The sequence below is a fragment of the Marmota monax genome, unplaced genomic scaffold (genome assembly GCF_021218885.2).
Source record: "Marmota monax isolate L192 unplaced genomic scaffold, Marmota_monax_Labrador192_F-V1.1 WCK01_AAM20220418_F8-fsc00207, whole genome shotgun sequence".
Taxonomy (NCBI): Eukaryota; Metazoa; Chordata; class Mammalia; order Rodentia; family Sciuridae; genus Marmota; species Marmota monax.
In genome coordinates, this window is record NW_026692713.1 from 1,602,358 (window position 1) to 1,630,321 (window position 27,964).

General features: G+C 39.5%; 2 protein-coding genes across 7 annotated transcripts in view; one reads left to right on the plus strand and one right to left on the minus strand.

Annotated features, from left to right (window-relative positions):
• Wdfy4 (WDFY family member 4) overlaps positions 1 to 27,964 on the plus strand; it is a 282,996-nt gene that overhangs the window by 210,681 nt on the left and 44,351 nt on the right. Inside the window, exon 48 of one of the 5 annotated variants that reach the window (XM_058579999.1) lies at positions 7,430 to 7,567. The exons of the other annotated variants lie outside the window; for them this stretch is intronic. Within the exon in view, the coding sequence (XP_058435982.1) occupies positions 7,430 to 7,475 (46 nt within the window). The 3' untranslated portion in view covers positions 7,476 to 7,567. Of the gene's footprint in view, positions 1 to 7,429; positions 7,568 to 27,964 lie in introns of those variants that run through there. 5 annotated transcript variants of the gene reach the window in all.
• Positions 45 to 27,888, minus strand: Lrrc18 (leucine rich repeat containing 18). Of its 2 annotated transcripts, XR_009226971.1 has the most exons (4): positions 27,002 to 27,888; positions 6,914 to 7,774; positions 2,084 to 3,765; positions 46 to 261 (listed from the first exon to the last, which is right to left on the minus strand). XR_009226971.1 is itself a non-coding variant. In XM_046446716.2 (3 exons), exons 2-3 carry the CDS (start codon positions 7,675 to 7,677, stop codon positions 3,717 to 3,719), a joined length of 813 nt encoding a protein of 270 aa, XP_046302672.1. In that variant the 5' UTR covers positions 7,678 to 7,774; positions 27,002 to 27,888; the 3' UTR covers positions 45 to 3,716. The 2 variants fall into 2 exon arrangements, 1 of the variants encoding a protein (XP_046302672.1); XM_046446716.2 differs by having other exon boundaries at positions 45 to 3,765.

The window sequence follows — 27,964 nt, forward strand, 5'->3', positions numbered from 1 at the left end:
AATAAAACTGATCAGAAAAACATTAACCTAGGTTTGTATGAGCTCAAAAAATAAAAATAGAACCTTATGATGTGGAAAAATGCAATAATAAAATAGCTATTGAAAAAAGCATCCTGGTTAATCACTGTCGCAGATGTAAGAATGGCCAAGCTGGAGTTCTGGATATCAGCTGTTATGGATTTGAGTCAAATCATCTTCTTTTCGATCTGTAGAAACTGTTTTAGTTAATCTCTCTGGAATCCAAATGGGCTGCTGTTCTCCCTGTGGAAAAACACAAACAGACCCCCGACTCCAGACAATCACTGGGTCAGGACCTTTCCATTGTCCTGTTAGAATATCTTTCCAAAGTACCTTAGGCTTATGTACATTTTTTGGATACATGTCTTTCCGCAGCACTAAGTCCTTATGAATCCAAATTTAAAAAGTTTAGTGTAAAAAGCGTTATTTTAGGTTTATCTTTGGGGGATATATACCCCTTTCCAATTCCCTCTTTTTGCTTTAATAAGTACATGTCTGTATCTAATAGTTGTCTTAGCCTTTTGCATTTTCTATCTGTAATACCTTACTTGATATTTTCAAACATTTTTTATCTTATTTCTATCTTTTAGTTTTTTTTTTCTAATGTTTTTATATTTACCCTTAGTTGCTTATTTTCCTCCTAGTTTTTTTTTTTTTCTTCCTATTTTGTGGGTTTAAAATTCTTGTCTTCCTACATTTTTTTTATCTTTCTACATCTTCTTTATCTTTTTTTCTTTTTAACTTTCTATACTTCTGTCTTTAAAGTTTTTCACTTCAAATATTTAATCTTCTTTATCTAAATATCTTTTATCCTGTTATCTTCCCATTTTTTTAAAGTAATGCCTTTAAGATTAAGCTTCTTTTTTCCATCATGAAGGCATTTTAACCACCTTCAATTTAACCTTTTAAAGCCTTTTAATTATCATCTATACTGTACTTTTAAATGTACTTTTTCACCACCTACAACTTCACTCTTTTAAACGAGGTTTAGATTCTGTTTAAATTGCTTTAATGTTAGTTTACATGGCTACCCTTCAACCAAAGGCCTTTTTTTTTTTAACTCCATTGAGAAGCTTTGTCTCAATCTGCCATGTACAAATACCTTTTTCTTCTTTCTTCCTTTCTCAAGCTTTTAAAGTAAGTCTAGTTTCCTCAAAATCTTTTTAAATGGCATTTTACAACTTTTTACTTTACCACACACAGATTATCTCATCTAGAAACATTTCTTTTTCCTTTAACCTTTTATATTAAAATATATTTCCACATCTTGAATTTTTTTCTATCTCTTTTTTAGCCATTAACCCTTTTTATAAATTCACATTTTGAAACAACCCTTATAAAATTTCTGATTTAGACAAATTACTCCACTTTAATAAGATGAAAGACTTTCATGTTTTTTATGATACTATAATACTATAATTGAAACCCAACTGAAAATTTTTCTACTCTTTGTATATAAATTACACATGATAGAATCTTAACACTTAGTAACCTTGTTTTAGCAAAGACACAGACCAAAGCAATATTAAACTTTTTCCATTCACCAATTTATGAAAACACACATAATGTTTAAATATATTACCTTATGGAACTTAATAAGTAAAGAGTACTTGATTTCATATTTAGTGGCTGATATTTTAACACTTTAGCTTTGTAAATTAATCAGATGTCTGTAAAAACCAAGATCTTAGACAAGTGTAGTAAACAGAACTAGCCATCTCTTTCTTGTTGAAGAAAAATCCTTCTACAGGATACCATGATGGTCCCATTGATATACTTAATAACTTGTCTTTAAAAAGCCATGGGCTACATTTTTGTATTGTATCAACATATGCCCTAATTGTTCTTGGTCTTACTGGGGTGCCTTCTTCCTCTAACAATTTATCTTGCTCGGAGGCGAACAACTTCAAACCTTGAGTCAACCATTTTCCCCAGTTTGCCTGAGAAAGTTCTAGGAACAGGCAACTTGAAATAAAAACAAAATAAATCAAAACAATAACACATTGTTTTTTGAAATATTCACCCATTCTTTCTCTCTTCCTCAAGGGTGAGAAATTTCACTTACCTCTAAGCTTCAGAAGTTCCCCGCACGGGACGCCAAATGCCAATGTCTGGCTGGGCACAAATGCCGCAGTCTGGCTGGGCACACAATCACGAGCCACCACACAGCTTGTAGATTCAAACAGCAACTCTTTATTCCCGAACTCACACCAGCCGTCTACAATCACGTTCTGGGGAAATCCACGTTCTCTTCCCAAATCCACGTTCTCTGCCCAAATCCACCTCCACTGGGCTTCTATCTCCAAAATATATTGTCTGAATCCCGTGAGAACTCAAGGGGAACTCAGGCAGCAGGATACGCCCTATTCCCAGCAGGAATAATCTTAAACCTTAAACCTGGAACCTAAACTGGGAATGCCCTAAACACGATTATCTTAAAACCGGGAACACCCTAATCTGCCTTGGTCCTTGAGCAAGGTCACTTACATTCAATGTCACTGCAACATGTCAGCAACATGGGGTACGCTGGCAAGGAAATTGTCATACCTACTTGGCTAATGGCTCCCAGCAGGGAAGGACTAGCCAGAATGGCCACACAGATTATAAGGGTGGAAAATGGAAGCCAGGTAGAGTGTTGCAATGTAAGAGTGGTGAAGGGGACAGGCCTGGGTACCCTTCACCTAATTTAACTCCCCACAATGGGTACATGTTATGTAACTATTGTATGATTTCAAAACCCAGGACATTTACACTGGTACATGTATGTTCATAGTTATTTATCATTTTACCACATGTAATGATAATCATAATCAACATATACAATTATTTTATCACCACAAATATATCTCTTGAACCACTACTTTATTGATCATACCCACTCCCTGCCATTCCATTCCCAACCATCCTTAATTCCTGGTAACCACTGGTCTTCTTTTCTTCTCTATCATTGTGTCCTAGATAATGTTCTATAAATAGAATCATGGAGTATGCAGTCTTTGGCCTTTTAAAATTCAAACCAATGCCATTGAGATCCATCTGAGTTGTTGTATGTATGAATATTGTGCTCATTTTTTATTGCTGAATAGTATTCCATGATGTATTCCAGACTTTGGTTAACCATTTGTTCATTGGGGGACATTTAATTGTTTCTAGTTTGTAGCTGTTACAAATAAAGTTGACCATTTACATTTAATGTAATTATTGATATGTTGGGACATAAATATCTTTTATTTTCTGATTTTTCCTTATTCTTCATTTCTGTTTTCTGCCTACCTATGCATAATTAAAAGATTTGTTGAAATTCTTTATAATATGCTTATTTCTCTATGTAAATATTTTGTATAAATGTTAGTTGCTTGAAGTATTTCAGTCTGATTGTTCCAGTTGAGTGAAATGTTGAGATTGTAAGCCTTTAAAGACTTAACATCTTTTTTGTCTTTATTTGTCAATAGTATATTAATAATTTTCTTAAATGCTTCTTCTACATTTAAAAAAGTACTTCAAATATTTTCCCAAGTCATTTTCACACCTTCTCACACATTTCCTAAAGGAAGGTAGGCAAAGCAGATATTCATAAGGCAAGTCAGTGGCTTGGGCAGCACCAGAGAGCCTCACTTCCAGAATGTTCCCTGTTCACTCTTTGTCTTCTCCTAACTCAGGGCTTCTCCTCTTCAGAGTCGCTGATTCCTGTTAGTTGCTTATTCTTCCTGTCTTTGTCGTAAGCTATTCCAGGAAGGTGTGCGCATCCTGGGGAATGGAGACAAAAGAGGCTGAGCAACTTCTCCAGACCACAAGGCAAAACACAGGTCACCCTGAGGTCCCATCAGTGTCACCCAGGTCATGGCTAGCTTCCCAAAAGAGCGATGGATAGGGTAAGGATAAGTGAAAAGTCAGTTTTTATTCTACTTGAGGAAAGAGAAATCCCATGGATTTACTATCAAGTATTCTTAGGCTTTACACCATCTCCAGGAGGTAAAGGTAATGGTGGCATTTTAGAGCATGAAGGAACATTATCATCAAACTTTTCCTTGGGAGAAAAAGAAATAAAATGCAGTCTCCTAACTGGTCAGTATCTCCAGTCTGTGCTTCATTCTACTGCCAGCATTTTCTAGCTAAAATGGTATCTGACCTGAGTACTTTCAGTGGCAAATCAAAGCCCACCGCTCAACTCTGGTGAACTCCAGTGCACTGAAACCCCTTCTTAGGACCTGGAGATAAGAGCAAAAACATCATGGAACACTAGAGCGAGAGTGTCAACTTGCATGCCAACCAACCACTGGCAGCAAAGCCAGGAGTGGACCTGACCAAGCATAGTGAGGGTTGTGCTGCCAGGGGCAGAGGAAGAAGCAGAGTGACAAATCCCTGCCCCAGACCTGGATCCACCTTGGGGGCAGAGGTGGGATCAGTAGCTGCAAGGCTTTTCTTAAAAAGATCTGCAGAAAGTACCTAAGAAGGTGATACTAATTCTCCAAAATACAAAAGTGCCTCAAGGGGAGAGTAATTGAAATGAGAAATATCCATATAACTAGCTACCACTCTGCTTAGATCTGTGTCCTCTGTATGAATTCTGTCCCTATTGGGTCAAAGAGGAAGTAAAAAAATGCCAGCTGTCTCCTTTATGGATGTGCCCAGGGCCCAGCATCCTAGTGAGGGCCCCTGAACCAAAGGTATCATGCATATTTCAGACATGACTGCCCCCACTCTTCAGAGGGCTTCTAATAAATCATTGCTGACATTCAATGAAAAGTGCAAAGGGCAGTGCTTGATGCTGGCTCTCTAGCATATTACTAGTAGACAAATATATGTGAACATATTGATGGCATACATCAAAAATTATATTTTTAAAAAAAACCTTTCACACAATATTTCTAGCAATGCAGATATACAAATAAATCATCCAAATTATTTAAAAAACATTTTAGTAATCCAGCCTCTCAGCACAAAGCCATTTCCATTAACAACAACAAAATTGCAAACAACTTAAATGCCCAAAGTAACCTATAGTTATGCATATCCATAAGAATAACTCTCTTGCAGATGTTTCATATTATGGTTATAAAGACTTCATGACAATGTGGGCTGCAATGCAGGATAGAAATGACAGGAATGCTGTAATTTTAACTCTGCATAAATAGATTCACAGAAAAATAACTAGTAAGGAAGGCTGCCAATATTAGAAATTATTTACACTATAGAATAGTGGGTACTTTAAGCTATTCTATTTAAAACTAGATTGAGGTTTTGTTACTTTCTAGCAGAAAGTTTTAATAAAGGGAAGAAAGTAAGATTAGAATTTTGAATCTAGATATGAAATTTTCAAAGTGCAACAAAGTTGTGAGAGCTAAGCATTAAAAAAGGAAATATAGTAAGTAGGAGAAAAAAATGAAACATACTGTCTGCTGTGATTTACAGTGTGAAAAAGAGATAAAAGCTAATCCCCCTACTCAGATGGAGGCTCCATGCTGAACAATGGCCACGGCAGCAAACTTGCCACCACTCAGGAAAGTTGTGGGGGAAGAACCTTCCTCAAGGTGTCTTCCTCAGACCCTTCCTCTTAGCCAGTATGAAGTTATGAGTGAGTGGCAAACAGTGAGGGCAGAAGAAGGTTCATAAGTCATCATGGGGTTGTCTCTATACTATCATTTCTGCCCAAAGCTCCTGTGACTTGTGCCACTACCCAAGATGGTATTTCAGCTTTGAGATGCACCAAGCTCTCTGTCCAGGAGAGAACCCGTGTGAGTGAGTTCATGTTCTTTGTGCTGCCTGTTTTAGATGCATGACAGCTCTTGCAGTTTGGTATGGTACTATTCCTACTTCACAGATGAGGGAATGGATGCTAAGTAAGGTACTCCAAAGGACTGGCAAGAGAAGCAGAGATGTCATGGACCAGAAGAATCTGGTTTTTCTCTATGCCAGGCCAGCTCTGCATGCCTTAAAAGTCTAACCATAGCTTATAGTTATGTGTATTTATAATTATCTTGAGGAAGTCTTAAATCACGGTTACGAAGACCATGGTCCTAATATCCTCAGTTCCTCAGACTCTGATGTTTTTCCCCACCTTCTTTCAGATAGTTTCTCTTCCAGTTTATGCAGGCAAGCCAAGCTTTTCTCAACTGTGCAGGGGCCCTGCACCTAGCATGGTGTCTAGTAAGGTATTTATTTGTTTAATGTACCAACCAATAATCCATGCCTGCCTCCATTCTTTCCTACCTCCCCACAAGGGTATGGAAAAGCACAGGATGAAATAGGTTCACTCATTCACAGCCAGTTCAAGGGCCTGCAGGTTTAGTCTAGAAAGCTCCTGGAGCAAATTTTCCAAGTACAGATAAGAGGAAAGGATAGTAAAGCTCTGGATCCAAGATGATACCCACCAATACTTCACTATAAGACCTTTTCCTCTCTCTAGCTTGTCTTCACCCAAGACTAGTGCCATCTTCTGTCCCACCAACTCTTCCTATGGGTTTGCTGCCTTTTGAAGCTCAGATTCAAAAAACTCCCATAGAACTTTTGGGAACTGGCTGTGGGTCCTGAAATGCCAGTGATAATGAGAATAAGAGCATGCTGGCAGCAAGAGCTGCTGCGGCTGCGAGTAGTAGGCAGGAGAATTCTGGGGCAGAAGTGAGATGCGGGACGGATGGCCTTTCCCAGAATCACTGTATCTGTACATGTGGGTATGTGCCTGCAGAGAAGAGGGAAAGGTGTGTCATGGCAAGGAACCAAAAGCCCTTGAATCAGCAAAATCATAAGCAGAGGAGGTAGAGAAAGGTGTTTATGGGCTTGGGAGGAAGAGCTATAGCAGTAATGGGAAGAGCCTTCACTTTCCTGTGGATGCAGCCCACTGCCCCTTCCCTCCCACTTTTTCCTCTCCTGCCTCAGGGTCAGGGTCCCAGGTCACCTCCAGTCTTCTTTGGAATCCTTAGCCATGGAGTTGGGTGAAACCAAATTTGGGAAGATGGCTTTTCTGGGTCCTGGCAAAACCATGCTCTTCATTTTGTTCAGATTTTCCCGGGCCAGTTGGCATTTCCGCAGGCAGGGCCCACACAGATCTTTTGCGTCGACCAGATACAGGTTCTCCATCCTTTTAATGGAATCTATGAATGAGGTTGACTGCTCAGTGTCTGGAAAAGGGTTTCTCTTCGTGTTAAGCTTTTTCAGCTTGGGGAGCTTGGAGATGTTTGCTGGAATGGTTTTTAGCAGGTTGTCATTGAGCCCCACTTCATGGAGCTCCTTCAGAGCACCCAGTGTGGTGGGCACACTGTCCAGGTGGTTCAAACCCAGATTGACAGTACGGATGTTCTTGAGTTGATTCAGCTCCACAGGCAGTCCGTTGGTGGTCAGCTTGTTGTTGCTGATGTTGAGGTAGAGCAAGGTGGTCATCTGGCCAATGGACTCAGGGAGCTTATCTATGTAGTTGCTGTGCAGGTCCAGCCAACGCAGGTTCTGGAACTTGGAAATAGATTCAGGGATCTTCCTTATCATGTTCCGGCTAAGATCAAGCTCGTCCACATCATTGAGTCGCAGAATGCACTTGGGGAAGGAGGTAAGTCCCATCTTGCTCAGATCAAGGCGTCTTTTCCCATCAAAAGTAATTCTAATACAATTCTTGGCCACATTGAAGGTGATCTTCTTGCCCTTGATGCCTCTCCCAACCTGGGCCATGTTCTTTTATTAAGAGACTTTGTTTGAAGAATATTTTTCTGATTGGATGGTAATCAGTTTGAGGAAGGAGTTACATGAAAATTCTAGAAGATAGACTCTGGTATGAACAAAAAAAAAAATTAGTTACGAGAGGAGATAAGGATACTGGACTAGCCCCAAATCATGTGCTTTGCTCCATCATAATGGTCTAAAAGGATACAAACAGATAATTGAGAGGAGTCAGAGCATCAGCAGAATTTGATAAAGACTTTTGGGTGGGTTACTTCTGATGATGCTCTGACTCCTCTCAATTATCAAGTTGTGTGCAATTTTCAGGCTTCAGTTTTCCTAGATGTTGAAAGGCGGGTGCGTGGTTGACCTGAAGGATGCTGAATGCATCTCTAGCATCCTTCTGACTTATGAATGCCTCCATTGTCCTGGGCTTTGACATGTACTCCTGACCCCAAGTGTGTGTGTGTGTGTGTGTGTGTGCACATACGTGCACATGTGTTTCTTGACTATCTGCCACTTTCTATACCCCACATAAGTTTAGAGTCTTCTTCATATGACTGTCCTAAGAAGGGGTTTCCATCAGATGCAACATAAGCCTGGCTACGAGGAAATCAGGTAGGAGTTAAGAAAGACTTATTTTATCTCTCTTCACCTTTTAGACTCAGAGGAATCAGTCAGGCCTTGACTAATATAACTACAGGGCAACAGGAGCTATATTGAGCCCAGGTTGTCAGGCTTTGCCTACACTATAAGCATGCAGAGGACTGGAGTTTAGCCAGGTGAAGCTATAAGACAATGCTTCCTTTCTCCACCTCCTACCCCTCCCCAGCCTCACAGTAGAATCCCCTGCATGCATAGGTGTTATGATAGTTATGAATGCCACCACACAGAGAAGTAGAATGTAAAGGGGATGGAAGATTCTAGCCTCAGCATTCTTGACTTAGAAATTCAGTTCTGCTGCTAATAATTTTCTTAAATTCTCAATGCCCAAATTTCCTTGTTTTGTGAAAACAACCCCCTCAAAGAGCTCTTAGTGGGGGAAAATTATCTGTACTACTACATAGAATTTTTACCAATGCCTGCCACACAGTAACATCTTAATTTTAGTTATTAAACATAGTGTCTCCAATCCTCAACAACCCAACAAGATCCATGGAAGTATCCCTATCATAAAGCGAGGAACACTGAGGCTCAGAAGCGAAAAAGTTCTACAGCAAGGAAGAGGGTGCAAACACTGTTCTTTGTGTTCTGCAACCCCTTTCTTCTTCTAGAATTTGATGGCTCTTGTTTGCTGATTTCCTACTTTCGGATCAAGTTTCCCAAAGCAGACATAAGCATGCTATTGGAAGCCAAACACTTGTATTGCCTCTAGCCCCAGGAAGGGTAGATAGGGAGACACGTAACAGAGTTTGTTTTCCATCATCCAGACTCTTATCAGGAGCCATGTTCATGAGTCTCAAGCAACTGGGATATGTGACCTATTATCTCACATGTTTCTCATTCAGTAATCTTCAGGGTCCAAAGGGAAAAAAATGACCTTCCTGTGCTTATAATGAATCCCACTATCACCACTCTTAATTGAAGATCAGAGGGTCTCGCCTTACTCAAACCTGTTAGATCATAGCCTCCTGGGCTTGGTGTGTTGATCTCCACAGTAAATCAGTGAAAGGAGTCTCAGTTCTCAACAGCACTGATATTCTTTTGAGCAAGCCTTGTTAGCTGATTCTATTTTTCAGAAATGGTGGACATACCACACTCAGGCATAATTGGCTGGTCACCAGGCCTGGCACTTTGTTCACCAGTAAGGAAGTTTCTGTATCATTCAGCTCAGAGAAGCCAGGTAGGTTAAAGCAGCTTTAAAAAGACAGCTTTAAACCTTCCTGTTACAGTGAAGTGAGAGTATGGGCACCCTGCCCCACCTTGCCTACCGAAAAGACCTGAGGCAGAACACACAGAGAAGCACACTGAGGACTTAAAGACAAATGGTATTGGGATGATCAAAGACAAAACCCCTAACTCAGAGCAATCTGGTAGCATGTTTCCTGAGTCTTCCCTCCTACTCCCATCTGTATCTCTTGGCCTGGATTCAAAGGCAACCCCAAACATCAAGTGAGGGCAGCAAGATTTCTGATTTTCAAGAAGATCTTGTCATTATTGTAATTTGAGTCCAGGGAATAGGAAAGGGGTCTTTTAGGATCAGTCAGAGCAAAGAAAATCTGGTTTTGCTTGTTTGTTTTTATTGTTGTTGTTTGTTTTGTTTTGTGTTTTCATACCTGGGGTTGAACCCAGGGGCACTTAACCACTTAGCCCCATTCCCAGTCCTTTGTATCTTTTTTTAGAGATAGGGTCTTGCTAAATTGCTTAGGCCCTCACTAAGTTGCTGAGGCTGGCTTTGAACTCATGATTATCCTGCCTCAACCTTCGAGCCATTGAGATTACAGGTGTGCGCCACCACACCTGGCTGGTTTTGCCTGTTTGTCTCCCCTTTACTCCTGCCTCAGCCCTAGCCTCACTCAGGCACATGGAAAACTGAAGGAAGAGAACCTGTGTATGTGTACAGTACACACAGAAACACACACATTCCCAAAAGAAGAAGAAAAAGAAGTTATGATCCAGAAAAATTTTTGAAGGAAAGCAATCCAAAACTTCCAAAAGTTGGTGAAAGACATAAAAAGGACAGATGCAAGAAACTTAGCAAACTTCAAACATGATAAACTGGAAAAAAAAAATCTGCATTCAGACACATAATCAAGTTGATGAAAAAGAAAGAAAGAAATTTGAATCTTGACCAAAAAAAAAAAAAATAACACATTACATTTAGGGGAAAATGTCCAACACTATAAATGACCAGGCCATGAAGCTCAGAGGCACCAAAAGATAATTTTTACAGTGCTAATAGGAAAAAAAAAATCCTGTCAACCCAGATGGTGAATGAAGGCAAAATAAGGACATCTTCAAATGAATGAAAAACAAAAGGTTCTGTCACTAGCTCAGTTGCTGTTAAAGAAATGCCAATGAAAGGGAGACCACACTGGAGAGAAACTTGGCTCCTTGTATCTTTTGGAGTAGAGGAAGAACAATGGAAATGATAAATAGCTGAGTAAATGTAATAAGCTATTTTTTTCCCTTAAAATCTTTAAAATATATTTGGAGTTGAAAGCAAAAATTATAACATGATCTGATAGGGTTGTCAATGTATGTGGATCCAGTATATATGACAACTAAAACATAGTGGGAGCTGTTAATGAGACCTGAACACTAGTAAAGTTTTTACATTGCTTTTGAAGTGGTAAAATAGTCATCGTAAACATACTGTGAAAGTTAAGGTGTATATTTTGATCCCCAGAGCAAACACTGAAACAAATTTTAAAAGAAATAGTAAAAAACTAAGTATGTAAATGAAAGTAAAACCATTTTTCTTAAAAAAATTAAATAATCCAAAAGAATGCAGGAAGCAGAAAACAGAAGGAGCAAACAGAAACAAAACAAAACAAAAAAACCATAAAAATGGTAGTCCTGAATCTAGACATACAATACTTACATTATATGAAAGTGAACCAAACATACCAGTGAAAACACAGTGATGAGATTGGAATGCAAGAGAAAAACAAACAATTATGGGCTCTCTATATGAAATTAAAAACTTTATTTTTACCCCATTTCAATCCACTTCCCTTTCCTTCTCCCTCTATTGACCCCTTTCCTCTACTCTGTTGGTCTTATTTCTATTTATTTATTTTTAATCAATGCATTATAGTTACATACAAAATTGGAATGCATTGTGGTATATACATACATGCACCTACTATAATTTGGTCATGTTATTCCTCAGATCGTCCCCTTCCTCTTGGGTTCCCACCCCCTGCTTCTGTTTGTATTTTACTAATTCCCCTTTATTTTAATAAGAGCCTCCCGACTTCATTCCTTTGTTCTTTTTAGCTTTTACATATGGGAGAAAACATTTGACCCTTGACTTTCTAAATCTGGCTTATTTACCTTAGCATGATGTTCTCCAGTTCCATTCATTTTCCAGCAAATGACATAATTTCATTCTTCTTTATGGCTGAGTAAAATTCTATTTTTTTGTGTTTGTGTGTGTACACCATATTTTCTTTATCCATTCATCTGCTGATGGGTACACCTAGGCTGGTTCCACAACTTGGCTATTGTGGATAGTACTGTTATAAACATTGGTATGTATCAGAAGTTCACTTTAAACAAAAATGAGTTTAACTGAAAGAAATGGGAAAAGACATGCCAAGAAAACACTAAAGGAGCTGAATCAACTTCATTAATCTCAGACAAAGAATATTTCAGAACAAGAAAATTTAGCTGAAAGGGAGAAAAATATACTAAAATGACATTTTCCAAGAAAACAAAGAAAAATCCTAAATATGTATATACCTAACAACAGAGCTTCAATATAAATGAAGCAAAAGCTAATAATATTAATAGACAAATTTGTAGTTATCGCTGAAGATATCGATGCTTTCTTCTCAATAATCAATACAGCAAGTCAAAAATCAGCAAGGAACAATGTGTTCTCAACCTCAGCTCTATTGACTCAGTCTCAAGATTCAGCTCTATTGAAATTGGGCCAGAAAATTCTTGGCTATTGGTAAAGATGAGAGGGAAGACCCTGTGCAGGATATCCAACAGTGTAAGGCCAGAAGAGTCTGTCCATTAGATGCCAGTAGCTGCCCACTAGTTGTATCAACCAATAATGTCTCTAGATATTGCCCAATGTCCACTGAGGAGCAAAACTGCCCCCAGATTAGAACTACTGATACAGAACAACTGACTATTACCACCAAGCAACTAGATCCAACTGATAATTTGTAAAACACTATGAAACAGCAGCAGAATACACTTTCTTTTCAAGAGTACATGGAATAGTCACAAATGTGTTGTATGTTCTGAATCAGGAAACAAGCCTTAACAAATTTCAGTAAGTGGGAATCATATAAAGAATGATCTCTGAAAATAATGGAATTGAATTATAAATCAGTGATAAAAGATAGCCTGAGCCAGGCACGGTAGCCCATATCTGTAATTCCTGTGGCTTGGGAGGCTGAGACAGGAAAATCATGAATTCAAAGTCAGCCTCAGCAAGAGCGAGGTGCTAAGCAACTCAGTGAGATCCTGTCTGTAAATAAAATACAAAATAGGTATGGGGATATGGCTCAGTGATCAAGTGCCCCTGGGTTCAATTCCTGTATCCATCTCCCCTAAAAAAGAAAGGTAACTGGAAATTTTCAAAATAGCTTACAGACAATGTAAATAACCCATGGGTCAAAAAAACCTCACGGGAAATTAGGAAATATTTCAAACTGAAAAATATGAAAACACAACATAAAAAACTTATGGTAAGTATGCATCCAAATCAGTGAGTAGAGGGAAATTGATAGCTTTAAAAGTTCCTATTAAAATGGAAGAATGATCTCAAGTCAATAATATAAACTTCCACTTGTAAAGACCAGCAAAATAAACCTAAATTGTATGCAAGAAGGACATGATAAGTAGCAGAAATCAGTAAAAGTGAAAAAAGAAAGGTAATAGAAAAAAATAAATGAGGCCAAAAAAGAACCCCATTTATTTCAAAAGATTAATACAAGGATTAGCTAGACTGAGAATGAAAAAAGAGGGAAGACCCAAGTTACGAATATCCTGAATTCCAAAAGAGGAGTAACTAAAACTCATAGATATTACCAGGATTATAAGGCAATAGTAGGAACAGTGCATCCCCAACAATAATCTTCAATGAAATAGGCCACAAACTAATAAATCTCATTTTTGAAGAACTAGACAACCCAAATAGACCTTTAATGATTAAAGAAATTGAATTTAAAAAAAAAAAAAACTTTCAAAACAGAAAAGTCCAGGCCCCAATGGTTCATTGTTAAATTTTACAAACATTTAAGGAAGACTTCTTAGTCAGTTTAAGCTGCTATAATAAAGTACCACAGCCTGGGTTGCTTATAAGCGGTAGAAACATATTTTGCAGTTCTGGAAGCTAGGCAGTCCAAGATCAAAAGGCTGGTAGATATGTCATCTGGTGAGGTCACAATATCTGCTTCATCAGTGACCATTTCTTGCTGTGTGCTTTACATGGTGGAAAGAGGGCAAGTGAATTCTCTGGGATCACTATTATAAGGGCACTAAAGGCTCTACATAGCCTCATGGTGTAATTCCCTACCAAGTGCCCCACCTTCTAATACCATCACATCAGGATTGAGGATTCAACATATAATTTTGGGGGGAAAACAAACATTCAGTTCATTTCAAAATAACATCAATTTTACATGATCTTTCAGAAAATAGAAGAGGTAATAATCACCAACTTATTTTCTGAGGCCAGCATTACCCTGGCCTAAAATCACACAAGGAAACATGAACCGATATCCCTCATGAGCATAGACACAAAAATTCACACACTATTAGCAAACTGAATCCAGCAAAATATACAAAGAATAATAAGTGACAATCAAGAGAGAGCATAAGATGGACTGAATATTGGGAAATCAGTCAATATGATACACCATATTAACAGATTAATAAGAAAGAACACATGTTCATATCAATTGATGCAGGAAAAATCGGCAAATTTCACATGTAATCAAGACAAAAATTCTCCCCAATCCAGTAACAAAAACATTATTCCTTAACCTGACATAGGCAGCTACAAAATGTCAACAACAACAGTAACAAAACCCACTGTGACAAAGTACATTCTGAATGCTTTCCCTTTTAAGTATGGAAACAAGGCAAAAAATATATATTATAATTTTACCTACTTAATGTTATATTGGAAGTATAAAGTATAATAACTGAATAAAAATAAATGAAGGGAATACACACACACACACACACACACACACACACACCCCACAGAAAAAATGAAGAATTTCATGGAATTTTAAGAACATTTTCATAATTAATAAGTGAGATTAGCTAGCTTGCAAGAAACAAGAGTAACACATAAAACCCCCATTGTATTTCCATATGCTATCAATTAACAATTAGAAACTAAAATTTGCAAAATAATGATGCACCAAAACTAACATTCTTATATATTTCAAAGAGATAACAAAATGTCCAGAATTTCTATGAAGAAAATTATAAAATACTGATGTAAGAAGGCAAAAATTGAAAGAAGTGGAAAAACATACATGTTCATGAATTAGAAGACTCAATACACTTTTGAGTTGCCAGTTCTCCCCCAATAGGCCTAAAGACCCATGTGATTCCAATCAAATTTCAGCAAGATTGTTTATATATGTGAATGAATGAATTCTAAAATTTAGGTTGAAAGGAAAAGAAAGTGGAAATCAAAAACAATTTGGAAAAACAAGAATGAATTGGAGGACTCATGCATCCCAATTAAAAAATTTGCCAGGTAATCACAACATGTTGCACCAGTGGAAGGACAGACACATCGACAAACGGAATAGAAAAGAGAGTCCAGAAATAGATTCACACAGATATAGAAAACATGGCAATTGATTTTTGACAAGAGTTCAAGGAGAAACAAGAAACTTTTCAAAAATTAATCTTAGATCATTAGTTATTTATATGCAAATAAATAAATAAACCTCAACCTAATGAAATTTACTCAGATTAACTCAAATTGGATCATTGATATAAAACTTGTAAAAGAAAATGAAGGATAAAATCTTTATGAACTTGAGTTAGGCAAAGTACAATTCATAAAACATCATAAATTGAACTTGAACAAAATTTAAAACTTTGGGGAAAAAAACTGTTGAGAATGAAAAGATTAACTACAGGCTGGAAGAAAATATTTGCAAATCACTTATCCAACTAAAGACCAGTACCAGAATCTATAAAGAGCTCTCAAATACAACAGTAAGGAAAAATGTTTTTTAAATGTGCAAGAGATATAAAGGCACATTTCACCACAGAAGTTATATTGCTGCCAAATAAGCCCACCAAAGGTTGGTCAACATCATTAGCCATTTGAGACATGACAATTAATATCATAATGAGGCACCACTATACAACTATTAGAGTGTCTAAAAGCAAAACAAGCATAACAACCAATATCACAAAGATTTTGAAAGGATGGATAGCAACTAGAGTGCCTAGACATTGCAATGGGAAAGCAAAATGGTATAGTCCCTCAAAAAACAGTTGGGCCAATTCTTATAAAATTAACCTTATACTTAACATATGACCCATCATTCCCTCCTGCTAGGTTTTTAGCCTAGAAAAATAAAAATTTATGTTCACACAGAGACCTTTTCACATGTGGTTACAGCTTCTCTATTCATAGTTGCCAGAAAAACAAAACAAAATCAAATGTCCTGTGAATGGATTCTTTATGCCGGTATACTACTGAGCACAGTTCTCCTGATCAAGTCATTGTACATCAATGCATATGTTGGAGTGACATACTCCCACAGAAATATGTACGATTACTATGCATTGATTAAAAATTAAGGTATATTAAACAATAAAAAGCAATATTTATAAAAAGGGATAAATCTATTCAGACATGCAACAGCGTGGATGAGTCATAAAAGCCTTTTGCTGCATAGAATAAGCCAATCTCAAAAGTCTACATAATAGATTATTCTATTTATGGGACATTTTTAAAAGCCATCACTATAGATGGAGAAAACCGACCCATGTTTGCAGGGACTAGCAGTGGTGGTGGTGGCAGGGAACAGCAGTGAGTTTTCTGGGGTAGTGGAACTGCCTGGACCCTGACTATGATGATGGTTATATGAATCTGTACATATGTTAAAAGCTCAGAGAATTGTACACAAAAGGGACTTTTTTTAAAACTAAAAATTGTAAAACTATTTTTGAAAAACTTAGTTATTCAAGTTTTTAAAACTTAAATAGTTTATTTGTTACTTCCTCTGTGGCTACTTGCCCAGCCTGGGTTAGAAGGCAGTGACTCTTTTATGCCCCAACAGTCCTGTTCTACCCCTTAAGGAGCATCCAGATGTGCAACACCTGGGCACTGCTGTGAGTACAAGGGAGCTGATGTGCGTACCACAGGGGATAGCTGTTCACAAGGTGGCATGTCAGAAAAAGTTTCTGCACTTGAGTTAAAAACTTCATTGAAAAAGATGAATTGAGATTTGGGAAGGCTATGTTCTGATCTTACGTTTATCAATGACTTCTTCTCTTGGTAGAGTTGCCATATTTAGCAAATAAAATTAGAAGATCCCCAGTTAACCTTGAGCTTCAGATAAACAACAGAGAGTTTCCAGTATATATGTTCCAAATCTTACATAGGCCTATATTTTACTTGGCAACTCTATCCCATGGGCCTAGACAAGAAGTAAATAATTTCCTTTGTCCAGGCTCCTTATTAGTCCCTTGGGATTGATTTAACCAATCTTCATGCTTTTTCCTTCTTTCATTCATTTGTTACTCATTGGGATTATTATGTTGAGTGCCTATTGAATATTGAGCCTAGGAAGAACACAGGAAAACAATCAACAGATCAGATCTTTAAGTTCAAATAACTAAAATCTAGATTGTCACTGGTTCTAGGCACCAGATTCCCCTGAGTACTCACAACTTGGGCTGCCATTAGGTTTTCTTCCATTTAAGATAAAATTCAAGCATGGGTTAAAGGGTTTCTGGACCGGGAGAGATGTTTCCAGTAGACGGGAGAATCCAGTCAATTGGGCCCAGTTGAGCCTGCTCCCTCAGCCCACCCACACCGTGGGAAGAAGCCCTCTAGGGTCTGATTAATGATGGCCACAGAGGAATGGATCATCAAGGAGCCTCTTTCCAGTGGGCCCTTTGGCTCTGAGCCTGCCTACTAATCTCCTCAAGGCAAAGCAGTGGGCTGTATAGGCTAGTGGACTTTACCTCCGCCCCTCGTGAGCCTGGCCCCCAGGCAGCCCCAGGACAGATAGGAGCATAATGAGCTCCTACCCACTCCATGATTCTCAGGAACACTCTATCCTGGCTGGAATCCTTGGTTATGGAGGGCAGGGTGTGTTGTATGTCTCCGTCCATTCTGACCCCTGAAGCTGCTGGCACCTCTAGAGGCAGGCCAGTGCCAGGTGCCTCATTTCAGCACTGGCAGGAACTAAGGGACCTCCCATTGTCATTCATCTCCATAAGGCCAGCATCCTGACCACCCACTGAGTGGGAGAGAAAGTTTTGTTGTAAAACTTTGAACCTTTGAGAAGACCGAAACTGATTAGATGAACTATTCTCATCAATTCATAGAAATCTTCAGATATTACAGTGGGAACAATTTACACAAAGGAAGCTAGCAATTATAGAAAGAAAAAGATATAAATCAATATACAAACAGATGGATAGATAGAGGGAGGGAGGGAGGAATGGATGGATGATGGAGAGAGAGATGTAGGAATGAATAATAAACTTTGTTACACATGATCAGCTTAGAAGTCCAAATATGTGGGATTCTAAGTATGTGGTATCTTTTTGTTCTCTTCAACTGACATTTTTCCTTTGGAAAAAAAAGTCCAGTTGGTTTTATTTTAACTTCTAATTAATTTTTCTATCTAGTCCTTGTGAATCAAACAGCATGGTAGGACACCCTGCGGATATCAAAATTAAAAACATAATGGCAACCTATATTTTAACACCATCAAAACATTTGCAAGCATTTTCAGATGAAAGATCCTTATCACAATGATACTTGAATTGGTGATTCATACCAACATATCTTTGACTACAGTTTTAAGCAAGACTGACTTTGTTTCTGTGTATCTGATATATCTAAATATCTTGCTAACATGATCTCATAATAATTATTTCACTCTTTGATACTTGGAGACACAGGATAGACACATAATAGAATGGAACCCTCAAAGTCACCACTTTTTCACAGTCAGTATTTGGAATTAACTTCATATGAAGCTTCATGCTATGTGGATGAGAAATACCTTTTGCTTATGGGCTCTCTCTTCAGAGGAAATGATACAAACTTCCTTCAACAATTTATCCATTTAAAAGAACAGAAGCTTCTCAATATACCACTGAGTCATAACCTGAAAAACCCATCATCAGTTGAAAATATTCTAAGTGAAAGATGCATTTAATGCACCCAATCTATCTGACACCCTTGCCTAATTGTACAGCACCCTGTGCGGGGTAGTTGTCATCCCCTGTGGCTGATTGGGAGTTGCAGCTCTCTGTAGCTACCGGTGTTGGAGAGAGGATTGTATTCCATATCACAAGTGTGGGAAAACATACACATTCAAACTTCCAAGTGCAGTTTCTACTGAATGCGTCTCACTTTCACACTAACCCAAAGTTGAGAAATTGGAAGCTCAGCTATCTTGAGGACCATCTGTAATTGTGTTTGTTCTCTCCCCTGACCCTCACATTTCCTGGGCATGTAACAGGCCAGCTGTGACTCCCCACATGGCTTCAAATCAATCCCCAATGCCCTCTGCCCTTTCCCAGAACAAGTCGGCTCACTCTAAAGAGAGATGGGGCTGTAGATTCATGTGGGAGTCACTGGGAGGAGGAGATCTGGAAATGGATCTAATCTGTGGAGTAAATGCATCTGGAACCTATGGCCAAGCTTCTAAAATCAGCACTAATTTTTGTCACTTGGGTGTAGTTTGTGCTGGGAGAAAGAATTCCCATCTGTTCAATACCCCTTCTGGGCCAGGAACTGTGTGATAAGTCCTTGATTTGTGGTGTTACCTGGAGTCCATGAAGTGCTTTACTTTTTTTTCTTCTAACTGGACCCACCTGTGTTAAGTTGACCCCTCCTGTCCTACGGGCAGGGCAGATTATTAGAAAGAGGACAGACTAAAGGCATAAGATTACTGTGAGGATCTACTGAACTCTCAGCAAAGTTAATGGAGAGACTATGTGCAGAAGAGAGATGCAGACTGCAGGGGTTGGAGTCTCACAGGCACTCCATAGTTTGAGGATTTTCTCATGTCTATTGTAGCAATATTACCAAGTGCCAAGAGCCACTCACCATCACTCAGTGAGATGTGACAAAGTCAACGCTGCATACAGGCCACTGGACCCTTCATGCATCCCCAATCTCCAGAGCAATTATCTAATTTGATACCTAATTTGATCACCTATGTGCCATCTTTCACCACACTCTGTCTCCTCTCTCTCTTCTTCCTTCTGTTGCAAATGCCTCATCCTGGGGGGCACAGTACTGCTCCCACTGACTTTAAAGACAGGAAGTCATTCTGGAATCCTGGCACTCCCAGGGCTGAAAGCCGTACCCATGCTTCTGCAACAGGACAGTAAGGCTACCCCACTCCCATCCCGCAAGAAGGTGTGTTCTTGCTAATGGGCTCTCTGACATTGAAACCCAAGGGTTTTGGAATTCTTGGACTCTGAGTGGCCAAGTTCATTCTAACATGGCATGGCATGGCCTGGTGACTGTAGCAGTATTCACAGTCTGGCTGCCTGAAGGGGAATATGTGCTCTCAGGTGGAAACAGCTGGCCACTTGACAGAGACTGAAGTAAAAGAGATGCAATGCAGGGCCCAAGTCCCTGCCATGGGTCAATGATGCAGATTTCTCACTAACCTTTAAAAAGACCACAAATAGGAGTTCTTGAAGACATCATTTCTGCTTGGCCCATTTCCTGCTAACTCTACTGCCCAGGGGTCAATACCCAGGATGCTCATTTTCATAGATAGATCTATGTTTGTACGTATCTAAATATGCATGAGTAGTATGAATTTTAATGATCCCTTAATAGCATTAATGGAATCATTTAACTAAGATCTTGGCAATTGACAGAGAGAGAGAGAAAGAGAGGAAGGAGAGAAACAGTTTAAAGGGCACACATAATGCCACAAGCCAGTTCGCTGACTGGCATGTTGTCCCCAGGTAGGCGATGATGGAGATAAGCATTTGTTTTTCTTCAGTCCCTCCCTCCAGTCCCCATGGGGCCAACATAGTAGGCACATTTTTCCACACTGAGTGTGAATCAAGAGTGTGAATGCAAGTTTTTCCCCCAGCAAGGTCTGGGAACATTCCCTATTTTCATTTCCCAGTAACCACCAAAGAAGCCCTTTGGCCCTGGAGGGTAGCTGGCTTCTCTTTCCCAGGTGAACTTACTTTAAAATGTAACCCCATGTAAGATGCACCTCCACTATTCCCAGCAGCAGGCTATTTGCAGGTCTCTGTCAGGTGATGCTATCTATCCCTCTCCCAGGCCACACACATGGTTAAATCAGCCCTCAGAGGTACAAAGTACCCTTTTCTTTACAAAGCCACCTCCCTTTTGACATTTATTCCATCATCACAACTCTCCCTTGAGGCAGGACTGTTCTATAAGTTAGGGCACTGGGAATGGGATGGTTGTGGTCTGTTCAAGCTCACACAGCTGCTTTACCCCACAACTTCTGGAGGGAACCTTCTTCCTATTGTGTCGGAGCTCCAGCCCGCCCCATGCCTACACAGCAACAAACAGAGTCTGCATGCAAACGATCCTGTTCATTTCATTTGGCAATCATCTGGTTAATTTGATCAACGCAGCTCTAAGTATCTTACTGGGACATTACACACTTACAGCTTTGCCCGCCCCTAATATTATTTACTTCTCTCTCCAGCACCAGTGTGACTGCACATGTGCTGCTTGGGAAGCTGCTATCTGTCAAACTGCCCCCCTTTCCCCTGATGGATAATAAGAATTCAACTTTTATTTGGAGCAAAAGTTCCCAAGGGATCATATGGCCCCATAACAAAAGATTATGATTTCTTATTGGTTTAATAGCATCTATTTTGTAATTCTGAATGTACTCTGTTTTAATTGGATTTGTTAAAGGAACGAAAGGGAATAGGTGCCTTACAATTAAAATAAAATATTAAGATTATTAGTTTAACAGACTAGAAATGCCTTGTTCATCAACCACATGTTCACAAAAACCAACCTTAGCACAAGCAAAGACCTCAGGATCCCCAGCAGCCAGGGAACCTTTAAACCCCAAGAGGTGATTGTTGACTCCATTTTAACCAATATGTTAGAAGCCATGTTCTTGCCGAGACAGAATTTCATTTCCTTCTCACAGCCAACTCTCCCCTTGCAGACAAGAAAACTGGGGCTCAGAGAAGCTATATGACAGAAGGGAAGACCCAGATGGGTTGGCCCCTGTCTCCCCACTCACTATCTGAGTCAATCTCCTGAGCCTCACTGACTAATAGCTTCTACTACTACCAATAAGAAAATAAAAGTGACCACTTCCTAAGTGTTGGGTGAGACCAAATGAGAGAGCTTTGGAGACTTTGGTTGTGACTGTGCAAGAAGTAGGGAGCATAGCATGGACAGGACCAACAGTGGAGCCAGGACCCTAGGATTCTAACTGGGAAGAACCCCATCTGCAACTCAGGGTCCTCCAGCACTGTGACACACCCATGCCCATTGGTGCAGGCTTCATTTTATCCTGGAGGACAGGTGGACACACAGCTCCTTCAGTGTGCACAGGGCCCCCACATCTTGTTGCAGGGTGCTCTCCTCACATGTCCTGTGGTTTGTGCACTGTTTCTGCACCTTGGAATCACCTGATCCTGAAGTGTCATCAACTTAATCCATTGTTTCCTACCTATTTAAAAAAAAATTCTAGAACTTGAAGAATATTTTTTAAAGGAGAGGTTTCCAGGAGAAAACTCAGGTAGTTACTTGAGCACCAAATATTTGTTGATCACTGAGTATATAACCAGCCCTGAATGTCGCACCCTTGGATACAGGAATGCTTTCCAAATAGATGCCTATGATGTCATGGTGAATTGTGCAGCTGTGAGAAAGAGTGTACTAGAATGGGGCTTCACAGCATCAAAATTGGAACTGTTTTAATTGAGGTAAGAGAAGGAAAAGCATTCAGAGATTGAGAGGATGAGGATCAAGGAAAAGAGATGGGATGAAGCAAGCAGGCAGGGCTGAGAACCTAAGAGATGTGCCCAGGCTATTTAGAAAATGTAGAACTGCTTCTAAGAATCTCTCTTCAGAAAATGAAAACAAACGTTTCAGTAAAACTTTATTTATGGTAGTCTCAAAATAGTAAAAAAAAAAAATCCAAATACCTAACAATAGATAATTCTTAAATAATTACTGCATAGTCATAGAATGGAATAAATATTAAACAGAAGCTAAACCAAAGATGCTATTTCCCCAAAATGCAAAATATCAAGATGTTTATGATATAATGTTATGAAAAAAATTAAATATCTGTACGAGCCCAGTGTTCTCATAAGCATGCATACACACAGAAGATAGATGAGTGGGGGAATAAACATGAAGGGGTTGGGGGTATGACACAGTGGTGGGGCACTTGCCTAAACTAATATGAACAAGGCTCTGGGCTTCATCCTAAACACATACACACACACACACACACATAAACAATGCATGCAAATATTAGCACAGATGCTTTCTGAGATTATGATATTGGGTTTGGGTTTTGAGGGGTTACTTTCTTTCATGTCTATGTAGTTTCCCAACTCTCTGCAATGGATATGAAATCTAGTCCTCACCTGAAAAAAAATTTACAAATACACATTCACTCAAACACATGTTCACACCTATATTTATACGTATAATGCCATTTTCTTTCACAGCATGAATTCTGTGAAGTCACATGTTATCTTATTAAAATTAGGTGTGTGTGTGTGTGTGTGTGTGTGCGTGTGCGTGCATATAGTGTAACAGAGATTCTAAAATACTAAGCATATGTGGGTCCAATAGGGAAACCTGAGGAAATATTCCCTAGACCAAACCAAGAAGGGACCACATATGTTCAGGGCTTGGGGTCTGGAGGTGGACAAGCAAGAGATCCAATGTTGGCTTCCACTTCCTCCTAACGTGGCTTTGGGCAAGTCATTGATGTTCTCTGAATCTTAGTCTCCTTAGGTATGCCATAGTAATGGGAGGATTTCATGGGATTAAAAACTTGGGCCATGGGAAGTGCTCAATACAGAGGAGCTTTGGTAGAGGGATGGCCGTGGAAGTGAAGGTTCTTACTTGGAACTCTGATTTGCCTTGGACAGTTGTGGATGAAGGGAAGTCTGAGAGGTGCCCCCACCAACTACAGCCAGGCAGATTAGGGAAAGATGCACCCAGGCTTCCTAGAAAGTATGGAACTTCTTTTAAGATTCTGTCTTCAGAAAATTAGAACAAAAGTTTCAGTAAAAATGTTTATGGTAGTCCTGTATAGAGTAATAAAAAAGAAATAAAGAAAACAATCCAAATATCTAACAATTGATAATTCTTAATTAATTGCTGTGTAGTCTTAGAATGGAATTAATATTAAATGGAAACTTAAAACTGTTGAGTTTTAGTGCTGTTGTCTGAGGTACTCTGTGCTATCCTGAGCCATCTGTGATCTGGTTATGTTTAGAACTCTGCTGTCACAAAATGGCACACAACAAGTGACTCCAAGCAAAAAAAGGAGTAGGTAAGGGCTGGCAGTCTTGGATACCATTCTCATTTCCCTCTGGAGATGGTCTCTCAGAGCCAGCAAGCCCTCTATGACACTGGAAACCCACAGTGAATCAAAAACATGAAAAGTCATCATTTTAAAGAGCTGCCTTTCCAAATATTACTCAGCCATAAAAAAAGAATGACTTTATGACATTTGCTGGTAAATGGATGGATCTGGAGACTACCGTGCTAAGCAAAATAAGCTAATCCCCCCAAACCAAAGGTCAAATGTTCTCTCTGATATGTGGATGCTAACATACAACAAGTTGGGGGTGGGAGGAGAATAGAAGTTCATTAGACTAGACAAAGGGGAATGAAGGGAAGGGAGGGGAATGAGAATAGGAAACACAGTAGAATGAGGCAGACAGAACTTTCCTATGTTCATGTATGAATATACCACCAGTGTAACTCCACATCATGTTCAACCACAAGAATGGGATTCTAATTAGAATAAGTTATACTCCATGTATATATAATATGTCAAAAGACACTCCACTGTTATATATATCTAAAAAGAACAAATTTTAAAGTCTATGTAATGCACAAAAAATAAAAGAGCTGCTTTCAGGTGCAAAAGGGTAATTTGGGGCTCATTGTTTGTACAGAACACACCTGTCTTTCAGGAATGCTGTAACTTCTAAGTCTTTAATTTCTATTCAGATCTCCCTTTCCTCCTCAGATCTTTATCAGGCTGATTTGAAATCATTACTGAGTATTCAACACTGTCTTCAGTAAGAGGAAACCCCTTTCCTAGTAGCTTTTGGCAGACAACACCTGTTGCCAGGAATCATGTGAACAACAGTTTTGTTTAGGACAGCATAGCTCTTCAAACTCTTGTAAATATAGATAGTCACCCATCTTACCCATTTGGTCTGTCCCTTCCCTACCGTGTGTGCAAGTGTTCAGGGGAAGGCCAGGGACGTGGGCAGCAGGGACATCAAGAGCCTTGAGGCAGGTGGAACTAGGCTCCACTCCACATTATTGCCAGCCTGGTTTTGATTGTGTAATGTCTCTCAGCTCAGTTTCTTGATCTGGAAATGGATCAGTTTTTTGTAGAGAGTAAATGCAGGTTTTTGTAGAGAGTAAATGAGGTGATGAACATATGTTAAGTGACAGTGTATGGTGAGTACTCAACAATTGGCAACCTGTCTCCAACTGCCTCTGCCTGTACCATGGTCAGGACTGCTGAGACTCCTCTAGCAGCACCATTATCTATCACCTCCTTCAAATTAACTGCCCTGAAGCCCTCCCTACTGGTCAGTAATCACAGATTAGACTTGGGGAGCAATCCTTGCTAGTTTCCAAATACAAAGTCTTTGCAACTTTTTAAACACAAAGTCATCAATAACAATGTTTCAATAATCAGAGAAAAGAACCATAGCAATAGCAATTTATAGATGCAGTCATTCCTTTATTTTTAATCTCTAGAGCTCTCTGCAGTTCAAGCTACTCATTCATTCATACTATTTTTATGTGAATCATCCTACAGATCGCGTCACGAGACAGACAGTGAAAAAGGCAGATGCCATTGTATTTTTTGTGAAATTTCCACTTGAGGAGAAAGCAAATCAAGCAAAAACAAAACAAGAGACATCCCAAAGACAAAAACCTTGGGGGAGAGAGGAGCCTAGGATCAAAGGAAAAGGAGATGTCAGGGCAGATGGAGCGCGGAGGAGAGGAGGGGGGAAGAAGAGGGCAGAGAGCAGGCCAAGGCTGTGTGAGGCCGATCTTTGCTTAGGGGTAAGCACAGGAATGTCTAAAGGTTTAACTGGCTGCTGGCAAGAACATAGATGAGAGGGGAGGTTAGGACCAGTGAGATAAGGACCACCATGGGCAGCTAGGCACTGAATAGGGTGGACAGTGGCTGCCTCAGCATCTCCCTTGTCCCCTTGAGATTAAGGCTTAAACCCAGATGGCATGTGAGTCACCCGGCTTCAAGGCCAGTCACAGTTCTGCCCCTCCCTACAGGAGTGACTTTCTTTATACAGTCTTAACCCTCCTGAGTCTGCATTTTGTGGCCTAGGAGCCACTATTTTGTACTTGGTTCACCTGACAGTCATACAGTTAATAAATATATTGAGAACCTGCCTTGTTCCAGACCCTTTGCAAAGTAAAACACACTGAAATTGGGTTTCTGCCTCCAGACTGTGTGGATTATATTGGCCACCCACCCTAAGGTAGGCATGTTATGGACAGTATAAGTGGTTCTTATAGCCACCTAATATGTTGATTTTCATGTCTGCTAGACAGACATAGCAACTGAGGCTCAGAGAGTCCAAGCAATTTGTCTGAAGTCACAAAGACTCTAAAGCAGGGGGCCACCTGCCTTTTTCCCACAACACCTGTCATGGAAATGGGGACCGCAGTGGCCCATGAAGAAGGCCTCTTTTCAAGGACTAGCTCAGCACAGGATTTAACCACTTTTTAGGGTTCCAGTATTCTGGATGCCTTGCAGGAGTTCCCTACCAGACTTCTCAAAAGACAGATGGCTCTTCAAACCCCACTGCAGTTAGCAGCAATCAGGCAAGGTCTGCTGAAGTTACCTAAACAGGCTCAGGTTTCCTGAATGAACGAGCATCACATTTCAGTTTCCTTAGAGACCTTCATTTACACAGTAAATGAAGTTAAGTGCATTTTCAAATAAAGACTCTAGAAAATTTAAAATTACTCAAAAATCTATGCCCAGTATATTTCTAATTAGAATATACATTAAAATGTATAATTTAAATTAGAAAAGAAAATAACAGGAAAATCATGAAGCATAGCAATTCAAACACTGGCCTCTACCTGCTTGTAGGGCAACAAAAATGTTCACAGAGACCCATATTTTGGAAGAAGAATCAAGTGTGACCTCCAATGCCTCACTGACTTGCACTCCTCCTGCCCCAAGCTTGCCCAGGCCCCACTCACCTGAGAACACCCGACTGTGTTCCCTGCTAGCTGTCCTTCCTGGCCAGGGCTCAGGGCAGGCTGCCTTCTCTCCTTAATAATGCATAAGCTGGTGTCTGGGATTTGTAAATAAAGCACGCCAGGAAAACAGGCATTTCCAAAGTTGCTTACTCAATGGAGGAGAGAGGGAAAAAAAAAGCAGAGTTTGAAGTAGCTGTTGTTTGGCAAAGTTAAAGCAAATCAATAAATGCAGGGACACCACCAACAAAAACTTATCTTGTTTGTCCCAGTTCTTACTCCTCTAGGGTAAAACTTTGTCGCCAGGCAACAAGGCAGTTGGACCTGAAGTTAATTAGCATAATCCTGAGGCCAGCCTAGAAAATGAAAGGACACAAGGCTGAAAGGGGCTCCAGGACACTCAAACTTCCTGTAAGGAGGTCAGGCAGGGCTGGTTTCTTCCCCACGCAGAGTGAGCCCTGGGCCTCTGATCCCTGTGATTTCTGAAATTGGCCTTTTCCTCCCGATTCACACAGCAAGAAGGTTGGAGACGATTAAGGTTTGGGACAAAGAAGAGTTCCTTGCCACCTGCCTAAGAAGGACATTAATCAGAGGGCAAAGCTGTAAAGGTCCCTTTTAAAGGACAAGTAATAGCACTCAGCCGCAAAACATCACCAGACTTCCTTCTGATTTGACCACATATTTTTTTTTCTTTTTCCTGCTCTTTGATTTTGGAAGGGCTGTCCTTTATATGTTCATTTACTTGAATTTAATTACTTCTCCCAGTTTCTCTTTGCATTTGAATTTTCTTATTGCTTTCAAAGTGCCACTATCATGAATAAAGCTGCAGCGAATACATTTGTGCATTTATACTCTTTTTTTTCCATTTTTTCCTCTTAGGTTAAATTTATAGTAATTGAGAAAATCAACAAAACAAGTGAACTATCAGTGTTATTATGCAGATAATAAAATAACATTTTAGAAAAA

Coding starts and splice junctions, on each gene's coding strand:
- Lrrc18 (XM_046446716.2), bottom strand. CDS start 7,677: ATGGCCCAGGTTGGGAGAGGCATCAAGGGCAAGAAGATCACCTTCAAT. Junction 3,766..6,913: donor GATTCCAAAGAAGACTGGAG/GTGACCTGGGAC, acceptor TCCATTCCCCAG/GATGCGCACACCTTCCTGGA.